Source organism: Columba livia, chromosome 3 (assembly GCF_036013475.1).
Source record: "Columba livia isolate bColLiv1 breed racing homer chromosome 3, bColLiv1.pat.W.v2, whole genome shotgun sequence".
NCBI lineage: Eukaryota > Metazoa > Chordata > Aves > Columbiformes > Columbidae > Columba > Columba livia.
In genome coordinates this window covers 23,777,394-23,799,134 of record NC_088604.1, presented here as the reverse complement: position 1 = coordinate 23,799,134, position 21,741 = coordinate 23,777,394, and the positions used below count along the sequence as shown (strand labels likewise).

The following is a 21,741-nucleotide window of genomic DNA, read 5'->3' as shown; positions in this document are numbered from 1 at the left end:
TACAGTGGCTCTGTATAACATGATTATGGAACATAGTCTTTTATTTACTGTTTGGTTATTTCATTTTGAAGAGGGACTTCCACAGTGTGCTCTCATCTATTCGTGTTTAAAGCTTTTACTCTTGATATGTAGGAAAACTGAGCAAATAAAAATGTTGAATTCTTATACTACTTGATTAAATAACGTCCGTTCAACCACATATAGATGTTTGGCTGAATACAAAATAGAGAAAATAGCTAAATTAAGTGAGTGAACGAAAACCCTCCAAAACCTTAAGTGTTCATATATTTTAATTCTTTTGTGCATTTTCAATTTCACAAAAGTGAAGTATTAACAGTTTCCTATGATAAATATAGAATATATTTAGAATATATAGATTATCTTTTAATTATTGACAAAACAATATCAATAAACCTATAAAGGAAACAAGTTTTGACTTATTTATTCAGACAAAACCTTTAACTATCTTAGCAAATTCACAATCAAAACCAAAATTGTTTTTCCTTTCTAGATATATTATGATATATCAAATATTATGATGCTTCTATATCTGACATACTTTACATAAGGCAAACATTATTTCTTCAAGATTATATGAAAACAGAATGCCTTATTACTTGTTATTACTTGATATTTTATTGTCATTATTTATTTGGGTTTTGTTGTTGTTGTTTGGGTTTTTTGTTTTTGTTTTGCTACTTTTTCTTAGTTTGTTTATGTTTTTTCAGTTTGGTTTTGGTTGTTTGGGTTGGTTTGGTTTTTTTTGTCCCCCACCTTTACACCCTTCCCTTTAACAGGTCACTGGATGATTGATACTCAGTGGATGAACAGCTATTTTATGTTTCCTTTAATTCCTGTCCAGTGCACAGCCTCAAGTACTGTTTAGCACAGAGCATTGAAACCTGTCTAAGTGACAACCAATTTTAATGCCCTGATGTTAGAAGCTAGTGGCCTGGCTGACATCAGTAGTGCAGATGAAAACTCAACAATTCTGCAAATCAGGCCAAGTATTTCCAGAAAATGCCGAATAGAATAGAATAGAATAATTTTGGTTGGAAGGGGCTTATAATGATCATCTAGTCCAACTTCCTGACGACTTCAGGGTTGACAAATTTTGCAGGTTGTTGTCAAGGGTGTTGTCCAGATGCCTTTGAAACACTGACAGGCTTGGGGCATCAACCACCCCTTTAGGAAGCCTATTCCAGTGATAGAACACTCTCTTGGTAAAGAAATGCTTCCTAATGTCCAGTCAAACCTCCCCTGGTGCAGCTTTGAACCATTCCCATGTGTCCTGTCACTGGATACCAGGGAGAAGAGCTCAGCACCTCCCTCTACACTTCCCCTCCTCAAGGAGCTGTAGGGAGCAATGGCGTCACCCTTCAGCCTCCTTTTCTCTAAACTAGACAAACCTGGAGTCCTTAGAGTCCTTAGCTGCTCCTCATAGGACATTTCTTCCAGCCCTTTCACCATTTTTGTTGCCCTCCTCCGGACATACTCCAGGTCTTTCACATCCTTAAGTTGTGGGGCCCAGAACTGCACACAGTGCTCAAGGTGAGGCTGCACCAATGCTGCATGCAACAGGATAATAATCTCTTTTGACCTGCTGGTTATATGACATTATATATACTTGTAGTATGTTTGTGCATATGAAAAATTTCGTTAATATAGTTTAGATTACATATCACTTCTATCCAAGTCAGACTATGACATGCTAGGCCTTAAAAACAGTTCTATAAAAGCATTGCACTTTTCAGAGCAGAGGCAGAACTCAAACAAAACTGAATAATTCAATTCCTTTTATATTAGTCCCAAAAAATAAATGTCTTCAGCTATAAAAAGAAGTGGAAAAGATCTTCAATATTCTTTTTAGACAGCATTGGAGAAATCCTCAATAAAAATCAAAGCATGAAAGCTTCTAGAAAGAACTTTGTTATTAAGAAATATGGTTCTTTACCTCATCTGAATCATTTTTATCTAATATTAAAGGAGTTCCAAGTCTTCATCTGATTTGAGTTAGTACCTAATCTGAGCTAAAATTTCTCAATTTCTATTCATATGTAACAGGACTAGATACTGTATGTGCCCACTTCAGATTGAGACAACTCTGCTTTAATTTCATGTTTGCTTTCATAACAACCTAGCAGCATGATTAAATCCTGTCTGTTAGTGTTTCCTAAACACCTTAGAAGAGGTGGTCACATTCACAGTGCCCATTTGGACCCTGTAGTTTAGACTAATTCTTACACCGTGCTCAGAAAGATTGAGACAACACTAGTCATAGGCAGTAGTTTCATGATGAGGGTGTTGAGACACTGGGACAGATTGCCTGAAGAAGCTGTGGATGCCCCTTCTGTAGAAGTGTTGAAGGTCAGGTAGGATGGGGCTTTCAGCAATCTGATCCAGTGAGAGATGTCCCATGGAAGGTGGTTTGGACTAGATATCTTTAAGGTCCCTTCCAACTCAAACCATTCTGTGATTCTACAGTTTTGTGATTTGTTGCTGTTGTTGTAACCTGTAATAGTGTAGACTCTCAAGCAGGCATTGGCATGAAGTGCCACTGTTCAATTTGCTAGTATGGACATAACCAAACTGTTTGTTTTCCACGAATACTCAATTAATATCAAAAGTTAGCCCATGACAGGAGAGACTGCACTGACTCAGAGCAAATGCACTGCACCAATGATAGCATAAAGAGGGCATATGGACACTTAGTCAAAAACTGTCCTACGTGATGCACATTTCAGTTGGTAAATTTAAAACAAAATATTCCTACATTTTATGCAGCTGCAGAAGAAACACTGTGCCGTTCTTCATGGGACTGGGAGAGATCATTCTGTCATTCATTAGTTGAGCAGTGATGTCTAGCCTCTCTATTGGTGAACTCAGATGACTTAAAAGCCTTTCTCCCAGTCATGGAGCTGCATTTTTTTATACCAGAAAAATGAATGATCATGTGTTTTAGGGACCCCCTCCCCCAGATTTTGTATATTTTGCATCATATATCGTATTCAGCTTTGCGGGACTGGAAACCACCTTTCTTTGACAGCACTGCTTTTTACTTTTCTCCAAGGACCATACCTGTAATGTTATTAAAACTTTTGTTACATTTTGGTATTTGCTGTGTGATGGAGATATTAAAATGAAGCTCTACGTTGTCCATCTGGACGTGATGAATGTCACAGAGTGAAGTACTTCTTTTAGGGGCACCCCTGTTGATGTTTACGTGTGGTTCACAGGGCTGCAGTCTAACTCCCCATTCAGAATTCATTGTGAATTTGTGTACTACATTGAAGAGGCTTTGAAGACCTTACAGAAAAAAAATGTGTCTCGTGCTTCCCAAACCAGCCTTTCAAGTCATAGTTCACTTTCTCATTTTCTTCAGTTATAAAAGAAATGGCATTGCTGATAAAGAACATATTCCTCTCTGGTATGCAATGGCATAGCAATCATACAGCTAAATTAAAACTCTGATAAAATAGGATTCTTAAAATACTCTCTGTCATCTTCATGTTAACGTTATCTTTCTTAGGATAATGGGAAGATTTGAGACTCTAGCTATACTTGTAGAGCTCACATAGATCTGAAAATAAGTGTGTGTATCATGTCTGAGAAATAGTTGTTTATTAGACATGTAGTTAATGAAAGGTCTGCTTTGAATGTGTTTTTATAATGATATTCTTTTACTTTTTTATTATTGTACAATTTAATTCATATAACAATTTAATATTTCAGCCAGGAGTTTTGCAGACTTTGAAATCCAGAGCTCTGGATATGCCAGATAGGATGTTACTACATGTATATTTCATCTAAAAAAGAAAACCAGATCCCAAAGCACAATTTTAGGAGATAAATTTGTGTATTTGGACAAATGACTTATCAGTTTGGTGATATGAACTGCAGCCTATACACAGTAAAAACTTTCAGATTTAGTGTCTGTTGTGTCAATAGCTAAGAGGTACAAGAAAATTAAATATTTATGGTATTCCACATTTTTTTTTCTTTTCCTTTTGATTTTATCATAGTAGTTTCTCTAGGTGCATCCAAATTCTAAGCAGCTTTGAAACAGCAAATATGTGTTCATAGAAATATTTAGAGTGCCTGATCTAAGGAGTTTTTTAAATACAGTATGCTCCAAAATGCTGTAAAGACTGTATGGAAGAGTATGTGAAATATAAAAGTCTATTTGAGTGAGATGTACAAACATGTACAGGGTTGAGTGTTTTGACCAAGATCTATAAGAACTATTAAATGCAAGTTTGAAATGCATAATTCATCATTTAAACAATTTATCATGTTTTTCAATCAAAGCTGTTAAAATAATTTAGAGTTTTGTTCTTACTTATTTTCTTGGAAGCCAGATGAATAAAATCAAATTATTAATGAGAACATAAATTTCTCTGATGCAGTTTGTACATCATAACGAATCAAAAAAAGAAAATGCTATTAAGAATTTCTATATTTCATTGTCTTGGTCTTACTCCATTATAGAAAGAAAAGAGGTTCAGCCATGGCTCTAAATAGACCACTCCAGCATCAATATTTCTTAACATGATGGGTTTCCTAGTAATCTGGGATGTTTAATGAAACTCTGTATATTGCCATGAAAAAGACACCTGTATCACTACGTTGTTTGATTGCAGAGAAATTATTATTTCAGTTTTGGAAGGGTTTTTAGCTCTGATAATATACGTTATATCTATTCTAAAAATGGCAAACATAACCTCTTAGCTGACAGTTTCTGACACTGAACAGTTTAGGTTTTGTTTCAAATGATCAAGATTTTTGAAAGGGAGAAACTATGTCTTTTAGTTCTCCAGAGTTATTCAGAAAGAAAAAAAAAAAAGTCAAAATTTGAAACTTGGAGTTTGTTTGTACAAAAACAAAAAAAAACAAAACAAAACAAAACAAAACAGCAAAAAAAAAGACATCTGGCAGACTAAGACATGAATTTACAGCATATCAGGTAGTCTTTGTTAACTAGACTCTGTTCATATTAACAAATTATGTGCGATGATAGACCATGGTATGACTCAATGTGGTCCAAAGACCTGTTGCCTTTATTGAACAGATTCTTTGTGTGCGCTCTTTCTTCAAAATGTCTGTAGTTTTTCAAACTAGTTATCCTCCATCTTTTTTATTAAAAAATGTACAGGAGTTAATATACACAAAAGCAGTTCTAGCTGGATAGTTATGTTCTACTGATTTATCATATTAACTAGTGCCCATAGCTCTTACTTATCCTTTCTTAACATCTGAGATTTAGTTTCCTGTGATGTAACTGACATAGCAGGGAGTCAGATGATTCAGTTTTGTCATAATTGATTTTTTTTTTTCAGAATGCTTCGACAAACACATACGTAAACATGCACATGGGCACACAGGCACACAAGATTGCTTTTCTTCTTTAATTCACAAAAGAGTAGTTCATAGATATAAGTTCTGATCATAAAATTGCTAGCTGTAATGCAAAAGAAAATAGTTTTCTCAGGATAAAAGTTACTAAACTAATAATTAATTGAGATGAGGTGGCAGTGAATCACTGTTGTCAAATACATTGTAAATAGTACAGTAATACATTTTGACTATTTATTGGGCATTTTGTTTGTTTTTCTTCTTCTACGTATTGTACACATGATTTTTTTAAACCGTTTACATTAGATTATTTTTTCTTTTTCCAGGCTGACTGGTATGAATCTACCTTCTCCTGTTATCAGCAGTAAGAACTGGTTACGACTCCATTTTACATCTGACAGCAACCACCGACGGAAGGGATTCAACGCTCAGTTCCAAGGTAGGGAACACATAAAAGGGCAGCAAAAAAGTCCTTTACCTTTAAGCATTGCTCAAGTGGTGAATCAAGAGCTGAATCATATTACTATTGCTTTTACACTGAGTAGCTGTTATCCTTGTGTGATCAAGCATGTCTAGGGACTTCCTTCTGGAAAGAGTACCTGTGCTTCACATGGCAGCTTGCTTTAAGTATGTATTTTCTTGTTCACTTTTTCTGTAATAAATTGCTTTGCATTCAGTCTGATCTTTGCTTTAAAAACATACCTGGAATGCAACCTGCAGAAAGTGAATTCCACACAAAGGCATGTCCCTATCTAAACACTGTCTTCCTTCATTACTCAAAGTCTAACTCTTACCCAGAAGCTACATTCATCATTTGGGAATTTAACTCATCCCATAGCACAAAACATATTTCAGGCTTTTGCATAGATTTACATATACAACTTTAATAGAAGACAAGAGGATGTCAGTGTTGCTGTCAATTGCTGCTTATGTTCACTAAGATACTCATTAAAATGCAATTTTTTTCAATGCAATCTTTATTGATTTTTTTTACTTCATAAATCATTACTCAACGTCAAAGACATTGTAGTTATATTGAATATAGAAGGGCTCCTTAATTTGTCTGTGCTTTTAAATTCTGTGCTTACATAAGCTTTTTAAACCATCAAATAATTTATGCGTTTATACCTTCTTCTCCTTCTTCTGTTGTTGGTTGGTTGGTGGGTTGTTTGGTTGGTTGGTTTGTTTGTTTGTTTTTCCTGAAACTATAGGGCCTGTATCACTTTAGAAATTACAAATACATTGCAACAACTATATATTTCTTATGACTATGACATACATGTGTAATGCACACAAAAACATTAACATACATAGTACTTTTCTCTTTAAAAAGATATTGACAATTTTACTAAAAAATGAATCTGTGAAATTCCATTTTATTTTGTCAACTCAAGTACGTATTCTGTGATCCTTTGCACTTATAACTTATCTTTACAAAGTTTACTGAGGATGCATATTTAATACCACTGTTGGTGACTATGAATTTAGATGCACTGCTTATGTTAACTCTGTGTTTTAAACCTAGAAAACAGAGATCACAAAAATGATGAGGCTCATCTTGCTGATGCACTAGAAAACTGAGAATCAACAGAATAAGAAAGGAAAGTTTGGAATAGAATAATCAGCACTGAAAACTACTTTTTTTTTTTTGTTTTGTTTTTCTTTTTCAATATATCTTATCTCCAGCCAAATGCTCACTATGGAAGTTTTAGGGAAATATCTGGGGAGATCATTATTTCAGATGTATATCTGTTACTCTGCATAATACATCAGATATTGGATGTAAGGGTAAACTGTATTAAATATAAACTTATCTGAATTACATGAGCCACAGCTATATATCTTATCAGGGTCAATAGCAATTAAATAAATCCCTATGTTAGTGATATAAACATTATAAACTAGGAGACAGTCTTTCAACACACAGGATGAAAATTGAGTGATAGGAAAATCTGGTTAATCTAACAACTTCATTAATTGTTTTTTATGACGCAGCTTAGTAATTATTTCTATCATGTGTATTTGAGAAATAACCAATAATCCAGTGTTTTATTTTAAGCAGAAGTAACAATGATGTCTATAGCTAGAGAATTCTACTAGTACCACAAATCACAGGATAGCAGAGGTTCGAAGGAACTTATGGAGTTCATCTAGTCTGCTGGCCTCCTCAAAGAAGGGCTACATGGAGCAAGCTGCCCAGGAATATGTCCACATGGGTTTTGAATACCTCCAAAATCAGAAACTCCACAACCTCTCTGGGCAACCTGTGCCAGTATTTACCCTCAGAGTAAAAAATTTTCACTTATTTTTAAGTGGAATTTCCCATGTTTCAATTTGTGCTTATTGCTTCATGTCTTGTCAATGAATATCACTCTGATGAATCTGGATCCATCTTATTTACACCTTTTTATCTCATCAGGTATTAATATACACCAATAAGATCCCCTCCCTAAGCCTTCTCTTCTCCAGGCTAAACTATCTCAGTGTCTCCCTTATTTTTGTATTCAGAAGCTTATTTCTGCTAAAATTCAACTACTTTGACAGATATTTTCTTCTGGGGTGCTTTTCTCAAGGAAAATAGTTATTTCAGCCTATCATGAAAAATAAAACTAAACCAAACCAAAACCGCCACCACTACAACCACCAGAACTCCTGTGAAATACATGACCTTATTTTCTGGTGGAAAATCCTGGCAGTGATAGAATGCCTTTAATGTCTGATTATTTCCAGGCTTAATTCTTATATTTGTTGTCCTGGCAAATTTTGTACTATAAGCTATATGACTCTGAGACCTCTGAGAAACATTTGTCTTATGGGCGACTATTTGCAATAGTTTAAATTGACTATTCCAGTTGGGATTGATATATAGTTGAGCTATCTTGTTTTTGAGACAGTTAAAATAAAACCACAGACTTTCTGAAGTAACCATTAAACACTTTACCAATAGACAAGTACCTATTAGCAGTCTGACCAAAACTCAATAATCAATTTTTATTCTGCTTCTGTTCTGCCAGGCTTCTTAGATCTTGGGCAACATCCTCAGGACATTCAGGGCTCCACTGTCCTACATTACTTAGGCTGCATTCTTCTTTTGCTTCTTGCTTAGAAGGAACAGTCCCTTAAATCAGCCTGAGCTGTCTTTTTGTGATTCTTTGCTTGGTTTGTTCATAAAGTGATTATTTTTTTGGTGTGTGTTTATGTGTGGTAAAACTATCTAATTATGCCAGATGAGAATAATAGTTTCCATTGCTTTGGGAAAAAAAAAAAGAATTCATTAATTTTGACTACAGACCTTAGATATTAAATCTAAGCAGCCTATTACACCTTGCCAGATAGTAGGCTGTTGTATTCTAGAGTCCTTATAGCATATAGATTTTTTTTTTTAATAGTTCTCTGTCATGAATATTATGGACAGAACAAAACTACAAAAATACATTCCTCAAAAAGTGGTAGCTTGTGCATTTGCAAATTGCATCATAAAGACTATGATGGGTTGACCTTGGCTGGATGACAGGCACCCACCAAAGTCACTCTGTCACACCCCTCCTCAACTGGTCATGGGAAAGATAACATGATGAGAGTCTCGTGGGTTGAGAAAAGGAAAGGGAGAGATCACTCGCTGATTGCCATCACAGGCATAACAGACTTGACTCAGGGAAATTAATTTACTTTATTGCCAATCAAATCAGAGTAGGGTAATGAGAGATAAAACCAAATCTCAAAGCCACTTTCCCCCCATCCCTCTCTTCTTCCTGGGATCAGCTTCACTCCTGATTTTCTCTACCTCATCCTTCTCAGTGGTGCAGGGGGACAGGAAATGGGGATTGTGGTCAGTTCATCACATGCTGTCTCTGCTGCTCGTTGCTCCTCATGGGGAAGAATCCTCACAACCTTCCCCTGCTCCAGTGTGGGCTCACTCACATCAGAGACAGTTCTCCATGACTTTTTCCAACATGAGTCCTTTCCGTGGGATGCAGTTCTTCACAGACTGCTCCAGAGTGGGTCCCATCCACTGGGTGCAGTCCCTTAAGAACAGACTGTTCCAACATGTGTTCCCTACAGGGTCACAAGTCCTGCCAGCAAACCTGCTCCATCCTGGGCTTCTTTCCATGGGGCCACAGGTCCTGCCAGGAGCTTGCCCCAGTGCAGGCTTCTTACAGGGTCACAACCTCCTTTGGACATCCACCTGCTCTAGGGTCAGGTCCTCCATGGGCTGCAGGTTGATATCTGTTCCACTGTGGACCTCCATGGGCTGCAGGGGCGTGGCCAGCCTCACCATGGCTGCAGCATGGGCTGAAGGGGAATTTCTGCTCTGGTGCGTGGAGCACCTGCTCCCCCTCCTTCTTCACTGACCTTGGTGTCTTCAGAGTTGCTTCTCTCACACATTGTCACTCCTCTCTCCTGGCTGCTGTTCTGAAGCAGTTTTCCCCTCTTTTTAACTATGTTATCACAGTGGCACTACCACTATCCCTGATGGACTCAGCCATGGCCAGCAGTGGGTCCATCTGGGAGCTGGCTGGTGTTGTCTCTATCAAACACAGGTGAAGCTTCTGGCGTCTTCTCACAGACCCATCTCTGTAAGCATCATGCCCTGCTACACAAACCTTGCCACATAAACCCAATACACAAATATTCTTTTAGTGTTTTCAATATTAATCTGTTTGTTTTGATCTCACATATTTCTTGTGGTTTTACTGTGAATGAGGTTAAGAAGGACTAGAATTCCTCAGGCCTTGAAGTCACTACAGGTAATGATCTCTTCCCATGGTGTACCATACAAGAGATATTCAATGTTTCCTTTCTCAAGCAGGCAGCAGCTGCTTCTGTCCCTACTCAGTCTCTATTGTCTGGGCAAAATTAAAAAAAAATGCCTCTTTAATATGTGCCTCAGACCTCTTATTTTGTTAGTGTGAAAGCCTCTTCTGAAATGTTTGTGTTTTGAAAAGTATGTCTCTAATACTAATTTTAATTGCTTTTATTGGTAGAAAAAGCACATAGTAACAAATTACAAACTTAATGAACATAAGTCATAAACAGATGAATGCTAGTACTAGGCAGGTTTGACTCAGTTTTAGATGGCTGAAAGACTGATTGAAGCAGATGAAATTGACATTTTTTGCTATTCTACTTTGTCCTGTCTTTACAGGTGAGAGATTTAATCTTGAGACTCTTAGTTGTACTTCCAAAAAGTAGCAATCATCAAACTAATTGGAAATGAAACAGTACCTATTGTTACTTACTCTTCTGAGACTCTAAATTCTGCTGTAGTTTGACACAAATCACTCTTACAGAGTGAAACTGCTGTATTTGTTGATCAGATTTACACTAAAATAATCACAGAATGACAGAATGTTAGGGATTGGAAGGGACCTCGAAAGATCATCTAGTCCAATACCCCTGCCGGAGCAGGAACACCTAGATGAGGTTACACTGGAATGTGTCCAGGCGGGTCTTGAATGCCTCCAGAGTAGGAGACTCCACGACCTCCCTGGGCAGCCTGTTCCAGTGTTCTGTCACTCTCACTGAGAAGAAGTTTTTTCTCAAAGCTGGAACCTTTTATGTCCCAGTTTATACCCATTACCCCTTGTCCTGTCATTGGTTGTCACCGAGAAGAGCCTGGCTCCATTCTTGTGACACTCACCCTTTACATATTTGTAAACACTAATGAGGTCACCCGTCAGTCTCCTCTTCTCCAAGCTAAAGAGACCCAGCTCCCTCAGCCTTTCCTCATAAGGGAGATACTCCACTCCCTTAATCATCTGTGTTTCCCTGTGCTGGACTCTCTCCAGCAGTTCTCTGTCATTCTTGAACTGAGGGGCCCAGAACTGGAAACGCTATTCCAGGTGTGGTCTCACCAGGGCAGAGTAGAGGGGAACGAGAACCTCTCTCGACCTGCTAACCATCCCCCTTCTAATAGACTCCAGGATGCCATTGGCCTTCTTGGCCACGAGAGCATAGTGCTGGCTCACGGTCATCCTGCTGTCCACCAGGGCCATCAGGTCTCTTTCCCCTACAGTGCTCTCTAACAGGTCATTCCCCAACTTATACTGGAACTTGGGGTTGTTCCTGCCCAGGTGCAAGACTCTACACTTGCCCTTGTTATATTTCATTAAATTTTTCCCTGACCAACTCTTCAGCCTGTACATCCCCTCATCAATCTTATTGTTATTTTATTTTTATATCTACTTGTGAGATCCCATGAGTTACAAAAAAAAAACCCCAATGAACCCACACCAAGGAAAAAACCAACAGCAGAATCCATGAACAAAGCAGTGCTCACTATTGAATGGGGAGTTGCTGAACACAGCAGCGCCATGCCCTCATATGCAGCCAGCAGCTGGTGTCCAGTACTGTATTCCCAACAGGCCAACACACACAGAGCGCATGTGTACAACACATGTATATAGTCTATTCACATCTTGCCACGCAGGTTAACGCTGACAGACATGCTCAGTACTCACATAAATACAAACAGCACCAATGGCATCATTCTGTTTCTCCTCTCTGACTTTCCTCATTGGTATGGAGATTTATTTGTGGAAAATAAATGCATAGACTTTCCTGTATGCCTATATTTTGTGTATTTGTTTCTCCTCAAATGACCTAAATCCATCCCTTTTCTTGATGATGGCTCCTCCCCTAAACACTCCAAAATAAGCCTTTTGCAATCCCAAAATGCTCTTCCCCTGTACCCCAAAATAAGCCTTGTATCCCTTCTCAGGGTGATATCCCTTCTATCTCAGGGTGTATCCCTTCTCCCAGTGATATAATTGGACTCGGTTCTTTTTCTGCCTTCTTCTGTGATGGCATTTCCATAGGGGAAAAGATGTTGCATTCACTCAGTTGTGAACCTTTTTTTCATCCTTCTGCCGTCACCTATGCTGGTATCAAAACTTTTTGCATAAATTCAATGGGAAGTGCTTAAGAAATTATTTAGCTAAGTCATGTTAAACTCTACAGCATAATAAGTCATAAAAAGAGCATAAATAATTTTCCTTAACTGCATTAGTATGCCTGTGATGGCTGCTGTACATAGACTATGCTTGTTCATTTATCTTTTTTCTTCCGTTGTTGTTTGTTCTTTCACATTGTATGTTTCTTCCTCACTTTGATACTGTAGTTGCAGATTTCCCCACATTCTGTCAGTAGAGCTGCATTATAGTATTGGAGAGTCATTTATTATTAAAGTCTTATATTTTGACTTATTCAGATTTGAGTAAAAGTGTATTAAATTATTTTCCTAGAAATTTTGATTAGTATAATTGATGTACACTTCAAGGACACTTAATTAGCTACCTAGTAAAACCTGTACATGTCTACAATGAGATAAGTTCCTCAGTCATATTTGTTTATGAAATAGCAAGCACTAAATCTTTCTTCTATTAGAACTACGATACTTTGGACCTAAGCTTTATATATGACTGTTGACTGTGAATAGTTCCTTTTTTGGAACTTCAATGATCCTTTCCAGTCTGATTTTCAGTCTACCTCAAATCTTTAGTCCCTTAATGAATCTTACATTGCCACCTGTGTATATAAAATATCCAACACTGGCCTGTATTTTCTCATTTCTAACTTTGGGTTGTATGATCAAAAAGGAGAATTTTAATCAATAAAAACTATAATAATGAAATCAATATTTGACATCTTATCTTCCCATGCATTGAATATATATATTTAACCTCTCTGAAAAAAAACTTTGATTTTTTTACATGTATGTTTTTTTTCCCCTGTATAAAAAATATAATATATCCTTTATTAGCTTAATAATAGTCTACACCATGTAATAAGGAAAGAGCAGGAGAAAACATTGAGACTGTTTCCTTGTGAATTTGGCATATACATCCTTTAAGAGCTAGCTGCTTAAAATAGCTGCTCCTTAAATGTCTCTTTTAAAATTCATAATCAAAGTTATTTGGCATATGTATTGAGTTCAGTACATCCTTAAGATAAAACCATCTCTGTTTCTCCCATTTTTAGAAATTTGAAGCTTTTTCTTTTTCAGTGTTTGACATTACTACTAATCTTTAGATTTATTGTTAAAACTTCCATCTCATAAAGGCAACACACATTCTTAGGAAAGATTTTGGTGTCACAGAGTCACAGAATCAACTGAGTTGGAAAAGACCCCAGAGATCAAGTCCAACCCTTGGTCCAACTCCAGTCCATTCACTAGATCATGGTACTAAGTGCCATGTCCAATCTCAGTTTAAAAACCTCCAGGGATGGAGGTCACAAAATATTTATTTTTCTCAACATTTAATGCAAAGCTCAAAAGTTGACTTAGAGTGATACAAGGAAAATATATGTCTGCAGGAGAACTGCACTTGCCAAGAATACAGAAGAATTAGACCCTAGGATAAAGTTTTCTCCTCAATATTCTCAGGACAAAGTTTGGGTAGAACTTCACAGTGCCACCAGAGTGAGACATTTGACAAAGACTCAGATTACATACAGATTTTTTCTTAACACAAGTCTTACTATTGATCCACTATATATAAGCATATTATCACGAACCCTTGATTTTTTGGCATTTTCAGAAGAAACAAGACTGAGCTTATTAAAGGTGGAGGCTTGTACTTCTAATCAAGTTGCTACAGGTAATACTTCTTTCTTGAGTGTATAGGAAAAACTGTGTTGTTAAGAAGGCTCAGGCATAGCTGCTTCATGATGTCAGCACTATAGAGATGCCGATCTAGTAACAGCTGTTCATTCTTCAACTTTTGTTTGGCATGATGTCCATCCCCCTTAGAGCTATTCAAAATACTGTGGTTGTGGTTGAAAAGAAGTGTATCATCTTGGTACACATTTTTATATGTCACTGTTTACCTCCAAATTACCTCAAAAATAAAAGATGAAATTTAAATTACATGTTGAAATCCTTCCAAAGCAAAGAACATTCCCCCAGACTAGGGAACATTCTCTCAGACTTGGTAGCTAATCTTTGTCAAGAATCATGTTATGCTCACTGAATGCCAGACCTTCCACAGTCCTTGTTCGAAGGCACCACTGTCCCAAGGCTACCCTGCTTCTAGGATAGTTGTTTTATGTGCTGTTTCAATATAATTAAACTTACACATCTTCAATGAACTCAGTATTTTCCAATGCAAACATATGCATTTAGAAAATAGTGAAACCTACAGTTTCTTCAACAATCTCTAAAGCAGCTAGTAGCAATATTGTAGAAATTGCAGAATGTGAGCCTAAGAATTTAAAATAGGAATACACACACAAGTGATGGAGATATGCACATTATATGGAGTGATGGAGATGTGCAAGTTTTAAAGAAACATGCATAACCTACATGCCATCACAAAACAGATTAGACTCATTATTTTATATTTGGCACAGACTGGAATCACTCACATAGTCAGGTTTTGCATGGGATGTAATTAGAGACATCAAATAATGTGTTGTCAGTATTATCACACTTGCAGTTTCTTCATTATCTACCATGCGAGAGAAAAGTCCATTCAAGTTTAGCCATGTGATGGAAAACAGTCAAATGATCAGTGTAAGGGCTGTGCTTTAGAGATGTTTTCAGTCCAGACTACAGATTTTGTTTCTCTACAAAATCTGAAAAGACAGTCAAATACTGACTTCAGAATAGGATTTTCTAATGAACATTTTAATCATCCCACTGAGCAGCACTATGGAGATATTAGTGGAGAAGAATCATAAATCAGCTTTTGACACCATAATTAGAAGACTGTAGTTAAAGTGGCATTCAAACAAGAAACTGAGTGGATTTCATTTTATGATTTATTTTTTTTTCTTAGAGACAGGCCCTACATACAATTACTCAGTGAGTTCTGTGGTAGTGTGTGTTCAGAGTGCAAACTGTATTGATACTGTTTTCCAGAACTGTGGAGGACATCTGCAGGCACTGAAGACTTGATGCCTGCTAACTTGTTTTCTTATGATATATCATATATTTATAGCATAAAGGAGCTAAGGCAGTCTGTCAGGGCAAGGGGCCAGCTAAGTGACATGCAGAAGGTTAATGGAAAACAAATGGCTGTGCTGCTTTTTAAACCTGCAGATCGCATGTCAGTGTATACACATAGCATGAGAAAGATTTGTGTAAAAATCTATTGTGACACCAGTTTATCTTAGGGCTGTACCATTTGTTCGCTAGCGCTGCATGCAGAGATTTCCAGCACAGGGAGCAGGTGGAAGGTCTGATAATGACAGGGAGTACTTTGCTGGATTGATGGCACAAGGAAGCTGACTGATCATGAACCTATGGCTTTTACAGGTAGCCATATAGTAGGAACATCTATGCCTGCTGTTAAGCCCTCTGGAGTTACAATACTGATTAGTAGGGAAGATTTTGGAAGCTGTTAGTGAGAGAAACACTAGGAAAGTGTATTAGACAGAATACTCTTCAGGCAGGGAGTACAGAAACAGCAGAGAGCTAGATTATTCCAGTGAGTTGGTTTAAAGTAGAGATCCTGTGGAAAATTGTGGTGCTTCTGCAAAAGTCAAGAAGTGGGTAGCTGAGAAGCAGCAAAGCTTGTAAGCATCCTCCTAGGTTACTGAGTCTGGGGCCTTGTTTTATCAAATAATTTATTATAGAATTCTCTTCATAAACGAAAGTGAATGGTAAGATAGAGAATGATTGAGGGTTTTTTATTTTCTACACTTTCTAAAAGAATTCATGGTACAACAGGCAATAGTAAAATGGAAGAAAACCTAGATACAGCTAACATTTTATTTACTGAGTCCACTCGACTTTGAGTGATAGAAAATAAATATATGATCTATTAGCAGAATCCAGAGAGAATACTGATGCCGCAGATATAGAATTGTAGATCATTTCTTCCAGGGCCTAAAAATGGTGATATTCCCGTAATTGTGTCTTTGGAGAAGAACATAGAAATACTGAGGCACTAGGGCAAAGCAAATAGGGCACTTGGTTGGGCTCTGCAATCTGAAATAAGAAAATACTTTCTTTCACAGCTTGAGTACTCGACAAAAATCAGACCAATGAAACTAAATCAAAAGGAAATTGATCAATTCTGCACTGTGCTGATATACTTTGCTAATTCCCTTCAAGAATAATCCAATGAATGTTATTGCAAATATATTACTGTTTCTTACTGAACTCTCCAAAACATATAATGATAAGTGTCAGTCTTTGTAACAGATATTTCTCCTCCACTCACTCTCAACATAAAAAATAATAAAAATATTGTTTTTTTCCTATACTGTAGTAAAAATGAAGAACTGTTCAAATATATTCCTTAGACTGACAGTGGTCTTAAGGCTGGACAGGAAAGGTCCTGCTGGTGATCACCAGGTACTGGGCATTATACTGTTCTTCTTCACCTTCAAATATCTGTACTTGGGAAAAATCTGCAGTGAAAGGCAGCCAAGAGCTGAACTCAGCAGTGCAGCAGCAGAAGCAGCTTGAGGAAGTACCAGCAGATGATGTCAGAATATTTTAGATTTGAGTGGTAGCCAGTATTTGAGGCCTTGCAGGTTAAATTCTGCAGGAATAAAAACTGGCAAGATACACATGTATTTGGGTAACTGAAGAAAAAACTGTTATGTCATCCACAATGAACATGAAAACTATTACAAAGAACATTCTAGGAACAAACAGCAAATGTTAGCTCACTTGTTTTGGAGTCACATAAAGGTATTTTCAAGGTATAATTGTATGAAATCTTAAAGAGGGTAAATTAAATCAAGCGTAATGCTGTGTTAATGGACCCATGCTTTTAGTATCTCATCTGGCTTTAATATGACATGTGTATCACATACCATTTACCTGTTTGCACATATGCAGTTGAATGTGTGTGTAATCAATTAATTTCATATGCTAGTAAACCCCAAGGTCTTAGTCACTTATTGTTTCTCAGCCAAATGACTTCTGGTTATGGGTTATCATCATGAAATAATAGAAAATAGGTTTAAAATGATCTTGATAAACTAACCCTATACCAATGACAAGCCAAGTATACTTAACTGTTGTTTTCAGACCTTAATTTAACATGTTCTTTAAAGCTTTTAATGGCTAAGACTCTACAGCTTCTCTGGATAATTTATTCCAGGGCTTCATCACTCTTACTCTTAAAAAGCTTTTTTTCTTATGTAACCAAACTTTCCTTTGATACAGATAAAACTCTAAGTTCTTTTTCTAGCCCTACTGGAATTGCAGAAGGTATCTTTCCTCTTTGCAATTCCCTTGTTATGCTTAAAGCATAAGTCCTCAAAACCCTTTCTAGATTAAATTATTCCTCAGTTATGCTCTATGAATGGACAATTAATTGTTTCCTACCATCTTCACTTTCAGTTATTTTTTCCATGTATTTCTTCTTACTAATGTCTATCCTGTCTCCCCTAAGTAAAATTACATAACCAGAGAATAAGACTGTAAACACTTTGTGCTAAATACTACCTGCTACCTTGCATATGTACAGCTTTTGGCTCATTCATGATTAGTCAAGCAATACTAAAAAAACCCTCCTTTTACTTGAAATTCATAGCCACCCTGAAAATATACAACAAATAAATACAACATTTTATATTGTAATACAGATAATACATTCAATTTTCTTGAGAATTATGACAATGTTTTGTGTAGATTTCACATAGTCACTGTTTTGAAGGTGCATGTAGAGTTTTTTGGGTTTTTTTTAAAGTCTTCCTTAATCAAACAAAAAGCCCAGATGAACCACCTTCGCTCCAAAATGTAGTGTAATGCTAAAAATATATAATTAAATGGATTCATGAAGAATTAAAATAAAAGAGTCATCAGAGACCAAGACTGAAATTACCAACTTTAATTTTAGAGAAAGAGCTAAGAATATATATCTGTTTTGGTTAATATTCATAAATTGTTCAGGTAATGCTTCCAGAGTTGCACATATAAACAAAGCTTGATTATTACTTTGTACTGTTGCTTGCACCTGTGAAGTATGTGTGTTTAAAAATATACATGTGCAGAGAATATTTGAAAGTCTAACTGCTTCATACTTCTATTTATTCATGTTTAATTGTTAAAAAACACCGTTAAATCTATCATGAGAAAGCAAACCTTCAGATTTCATTTTTTTGAGTGATTTGGATTATACTTGAGGTTGGAAGGGCAGATTACAAAGAACCATCCTGGGAAACAAAACTGTGGAAAATAAACATCATTTAAAAACATTCATTGTTGTATGAATTGCAGGAAACCATCCCTGCTATAATGAGCTACTATGTATAATATGCTTTTACAATAATAACAGCTGTAGAGCAATTATTTTCTGAGTTACTGTCTCCTAGAGATGAATGTAAGCAGAATAAAAAAGAGAAAATTTTCCTTTTGATTTATAGAGAAATATATGTGAATGATACATATGAATTATAGAGAAATATATATGTATGCATATATAGATACACATATATATGTATAGGAATTATACAGAGAGCGTAGTATACTGAAGTGATTCATGGCTTCAGAAAATAAAACTCATAATACTAATGAATGTTTTCACTTTCAAAAATAATATGACAACTCTTTGCAATACATTCATTTTAAAGTTAAAATTTTCAATTACTACTCTTTGAGCTAAGAAAAAATTGTAATGATTACTGTATGCTGTACACTAATTTGTTAAAAAAAAAAAAAAAAAGCCCAAAACATTAAATCATAGGTGATTTTAGTTAACAATTTTTTTTGTTAATAAATTTGGACTAGGCAAATAAGCATTGTGTGGAAATGATCTATTCCACCTGATACACACAGTTAAAACTGAAATCAGCATCTGACACCACAACAAAATAATTTCAGTTAGGTGCAAATAACTCAAAATATATTCAAATTCTTGGAATAAAACCATAATCTTACTGAATGATAAACAAAATCTTAGACTACTCCTGTTCTAATTAAGAAATCAACAAAGTTATTATGAAATCTAATATTTATTTGAATTTGATTTGAATATAAAACGAGTGTCATATAACGCTGTTGTTTAAAGGAAGATCTAAAAATCTGAACAGAAATGCCCATTCTAAATGGAACTGTAAATTGTCTGACTATCTAGGCTGGTAGCTTGCAAAAGAGAGGTAGCTTGCTGAGAGGTTAGTACTACCATGGCAAGCACATGGTGTGTCTTGCAGTGTAAAGGCACCAAGAAAGTTCAGCAGCAAGAGTTCTCCAGCTGAGTCTACTGTGAGTAGTCATCTTGTTCTGTAGGAAGTCCTGAAACTTCTGCCCAGAAACATAGTACTTATCAAGACTACAAACTGCTATATTTTCCACAAGAACAGGGGAAAAAAAAACCTTCCAAAAAAGGTTATCTTCCATGTTCAATAGTTACATATTTAGTATAATTGTAACAATATCTGAAGATGTCATAGTAAAGGTCATAGTTTGCTAAAGTAATGTGAAGAAGAAGAGTCGTTCCTTCCTACCAAAGAGATTAAATTTACCTGCTGAATGAATTTTGGCCTCTTCAACCCACAAAGATAAACTTAGAGATGCATAAAAATAGTAATGAACAATCATAAAGGGCTCTATTTAACTCCATTCCTGTCTCCAGCCATGGCCTGAAGGAGATTTTCAGACATATCCACATTTGCCAGTGCCTTTTGGCAAATAATTTCACTTTTTTGCTACTACTTGTATTAAAAAAACACTTCCTTTTAGTAATTTGAAGGCTTACTCTTGTTAACTTCACTTGTTGGCCTTCATCTTTTAATTACCCAGTCTATGGGTCATGAAAGGTCTTTTTGAAGTTCTTCAGGCTGCAATCTGTGTATAAAACTTCTTACTGAAATATATCTGAGCTTAGTCATTTGTGAACATTTTGCTTGAAGTCATTGATTATAAGAACTTTTTCACCAATATTAGGTCTTGCTTACCCAAACACATAAAATGTTTTAAACGGTTGTTGTTCTGATTATTTTAATTTCTTCTCTTCATTTAAGTGAACAAAGAAAGCTTACCAATTACATACTTCAAATGCCTTGGTCAAGGAAATGCATGGGAGAATCAGCTTTCTAGGAGAACCTTGTCAATTGCAGAACGTCAGCAGGTCTCGAATATATCAAACCACCTTTATTCAGATACAGATATAGATTATTATTTAAAGTATTCTAATAAGATTTTTAAAAAATTGCATACTAACTTTTGGAAGTTCTTGTTCACAACAAATCTTAATGCAATACATGTATTTTATATATATAAACACACAGAAATGTATCTAACTGAAGATAATACTTTTCCAAGATCATCAAAAGACATAGAGACTGTTATTCTAATGTCATAGCTGTTTTTATTTTGTTACCCTCCTGGTTGTTACCAACAGTTCATATTTTACTTATTGGTTCATCGATGGGCAAACTGTCTCTAGGTGTCCCTGGCCTGAGCAAGAGGGTTGGACAAGATGTGCCTTGCAACCTCAACCATTCTTTGATTCTGATCCTTTCTTCAAACTATATTTCTGCTAAATTGTGATCATCTTTTCTGCAAGGTGATTGTGCTTGGTTTAAAATATATTTTTTTCACACAGGTTCAAATGTATTAGAAATTATGAGCTTCACAGAAATCAAAATAGGTTTGAATGGAGTTTTACAGCTTGATAATTTTACTTGAACTTTCATGATCCATTCAAGTAATGCCAGGCATATAATCTTTCCATGGCTGAATTTAATTTAGGTATAGCAAAAAGTTAAGGAATACCACCAGTGCTTTCCAGTAGGCTGATAAGATTGTTTTGGACCTCCAGTGCTTAGCTCTGTCTTCCTCCCTGAATGGGTGTCTCTTGTCCAGAAGAGTCTTTAAGTTATGTTTAACAGACAAGGTGAAGTGAGTTAATTCAGTTAGCTTAACAGAATGTTTAAGTAAAGAGAGTGAAAAGCTATGCGAATTTAAAAAAAATAATGACTTAAAAGATAGAAAGTGCTGTTCATATCTGACATTATTAATATAAGCCCATTCCTCTTTTTGTGCTGTTAAATGACAGGCAAATAATCTTTAAAATCAAGAAAATCTTTTTAATGAGACAGCAATCGGGAAGTATTAAAGAAGTATCTCAGAAAAGCTGTTCAAATGATATTTAAATGGTTACGAAAAGTGTTATTTATAGTATTTCTTTTATCTTACAGAAGGGGTTGAACTGGTTCACTCAAACTGCAGTGTTCAGTGGTCTCTATATCTCTTTCAGAGGTTGAACACTTTGTGTTTTCAAGATGATAATTGCTTATTATAATACTTTTTAAAAATAGAAGAAAATACTGTGCAGCCCACATGTGAAAACTTGCACACACGAGTATAATAGAGGCAGAACTTTGGTATTAATGTCTCAAGCTATCCTGTTTAACTTCATGGATCCCTGTGTCTCACAGATACTTAGATTTGGCTGTTGAAGTTCTTCAGATATAAAAGCTCATGTC

The 21,741-nt window shown here is 36.0% G+C and overlaps 1 protein-coding gene across 2 annotated transcripts in view; it reads left to right on the top strand.

The window, feature by feature from the left end:
* Nucleotides 1-21,741, top strand: part of CSMD1 (CUB and Sushi multiple domains 1) — a 1,084,328-nt gene that overhangs the window by 678,201 nt on the left and 384,386 nt on the right. For both annotated transcript variants that reach the window (XM_065056058.1, XM_065056057.1), the window contains exon 6: nt 5,679-5,791. In XM_065056058.1, coding sequence (XP_064912130.1) covers nt 5,679-5,791 — 113 coding nt within the window. The remainder of the gene's footprint in view (nt 1-5,678; nt 5,792-21,741) is intronic.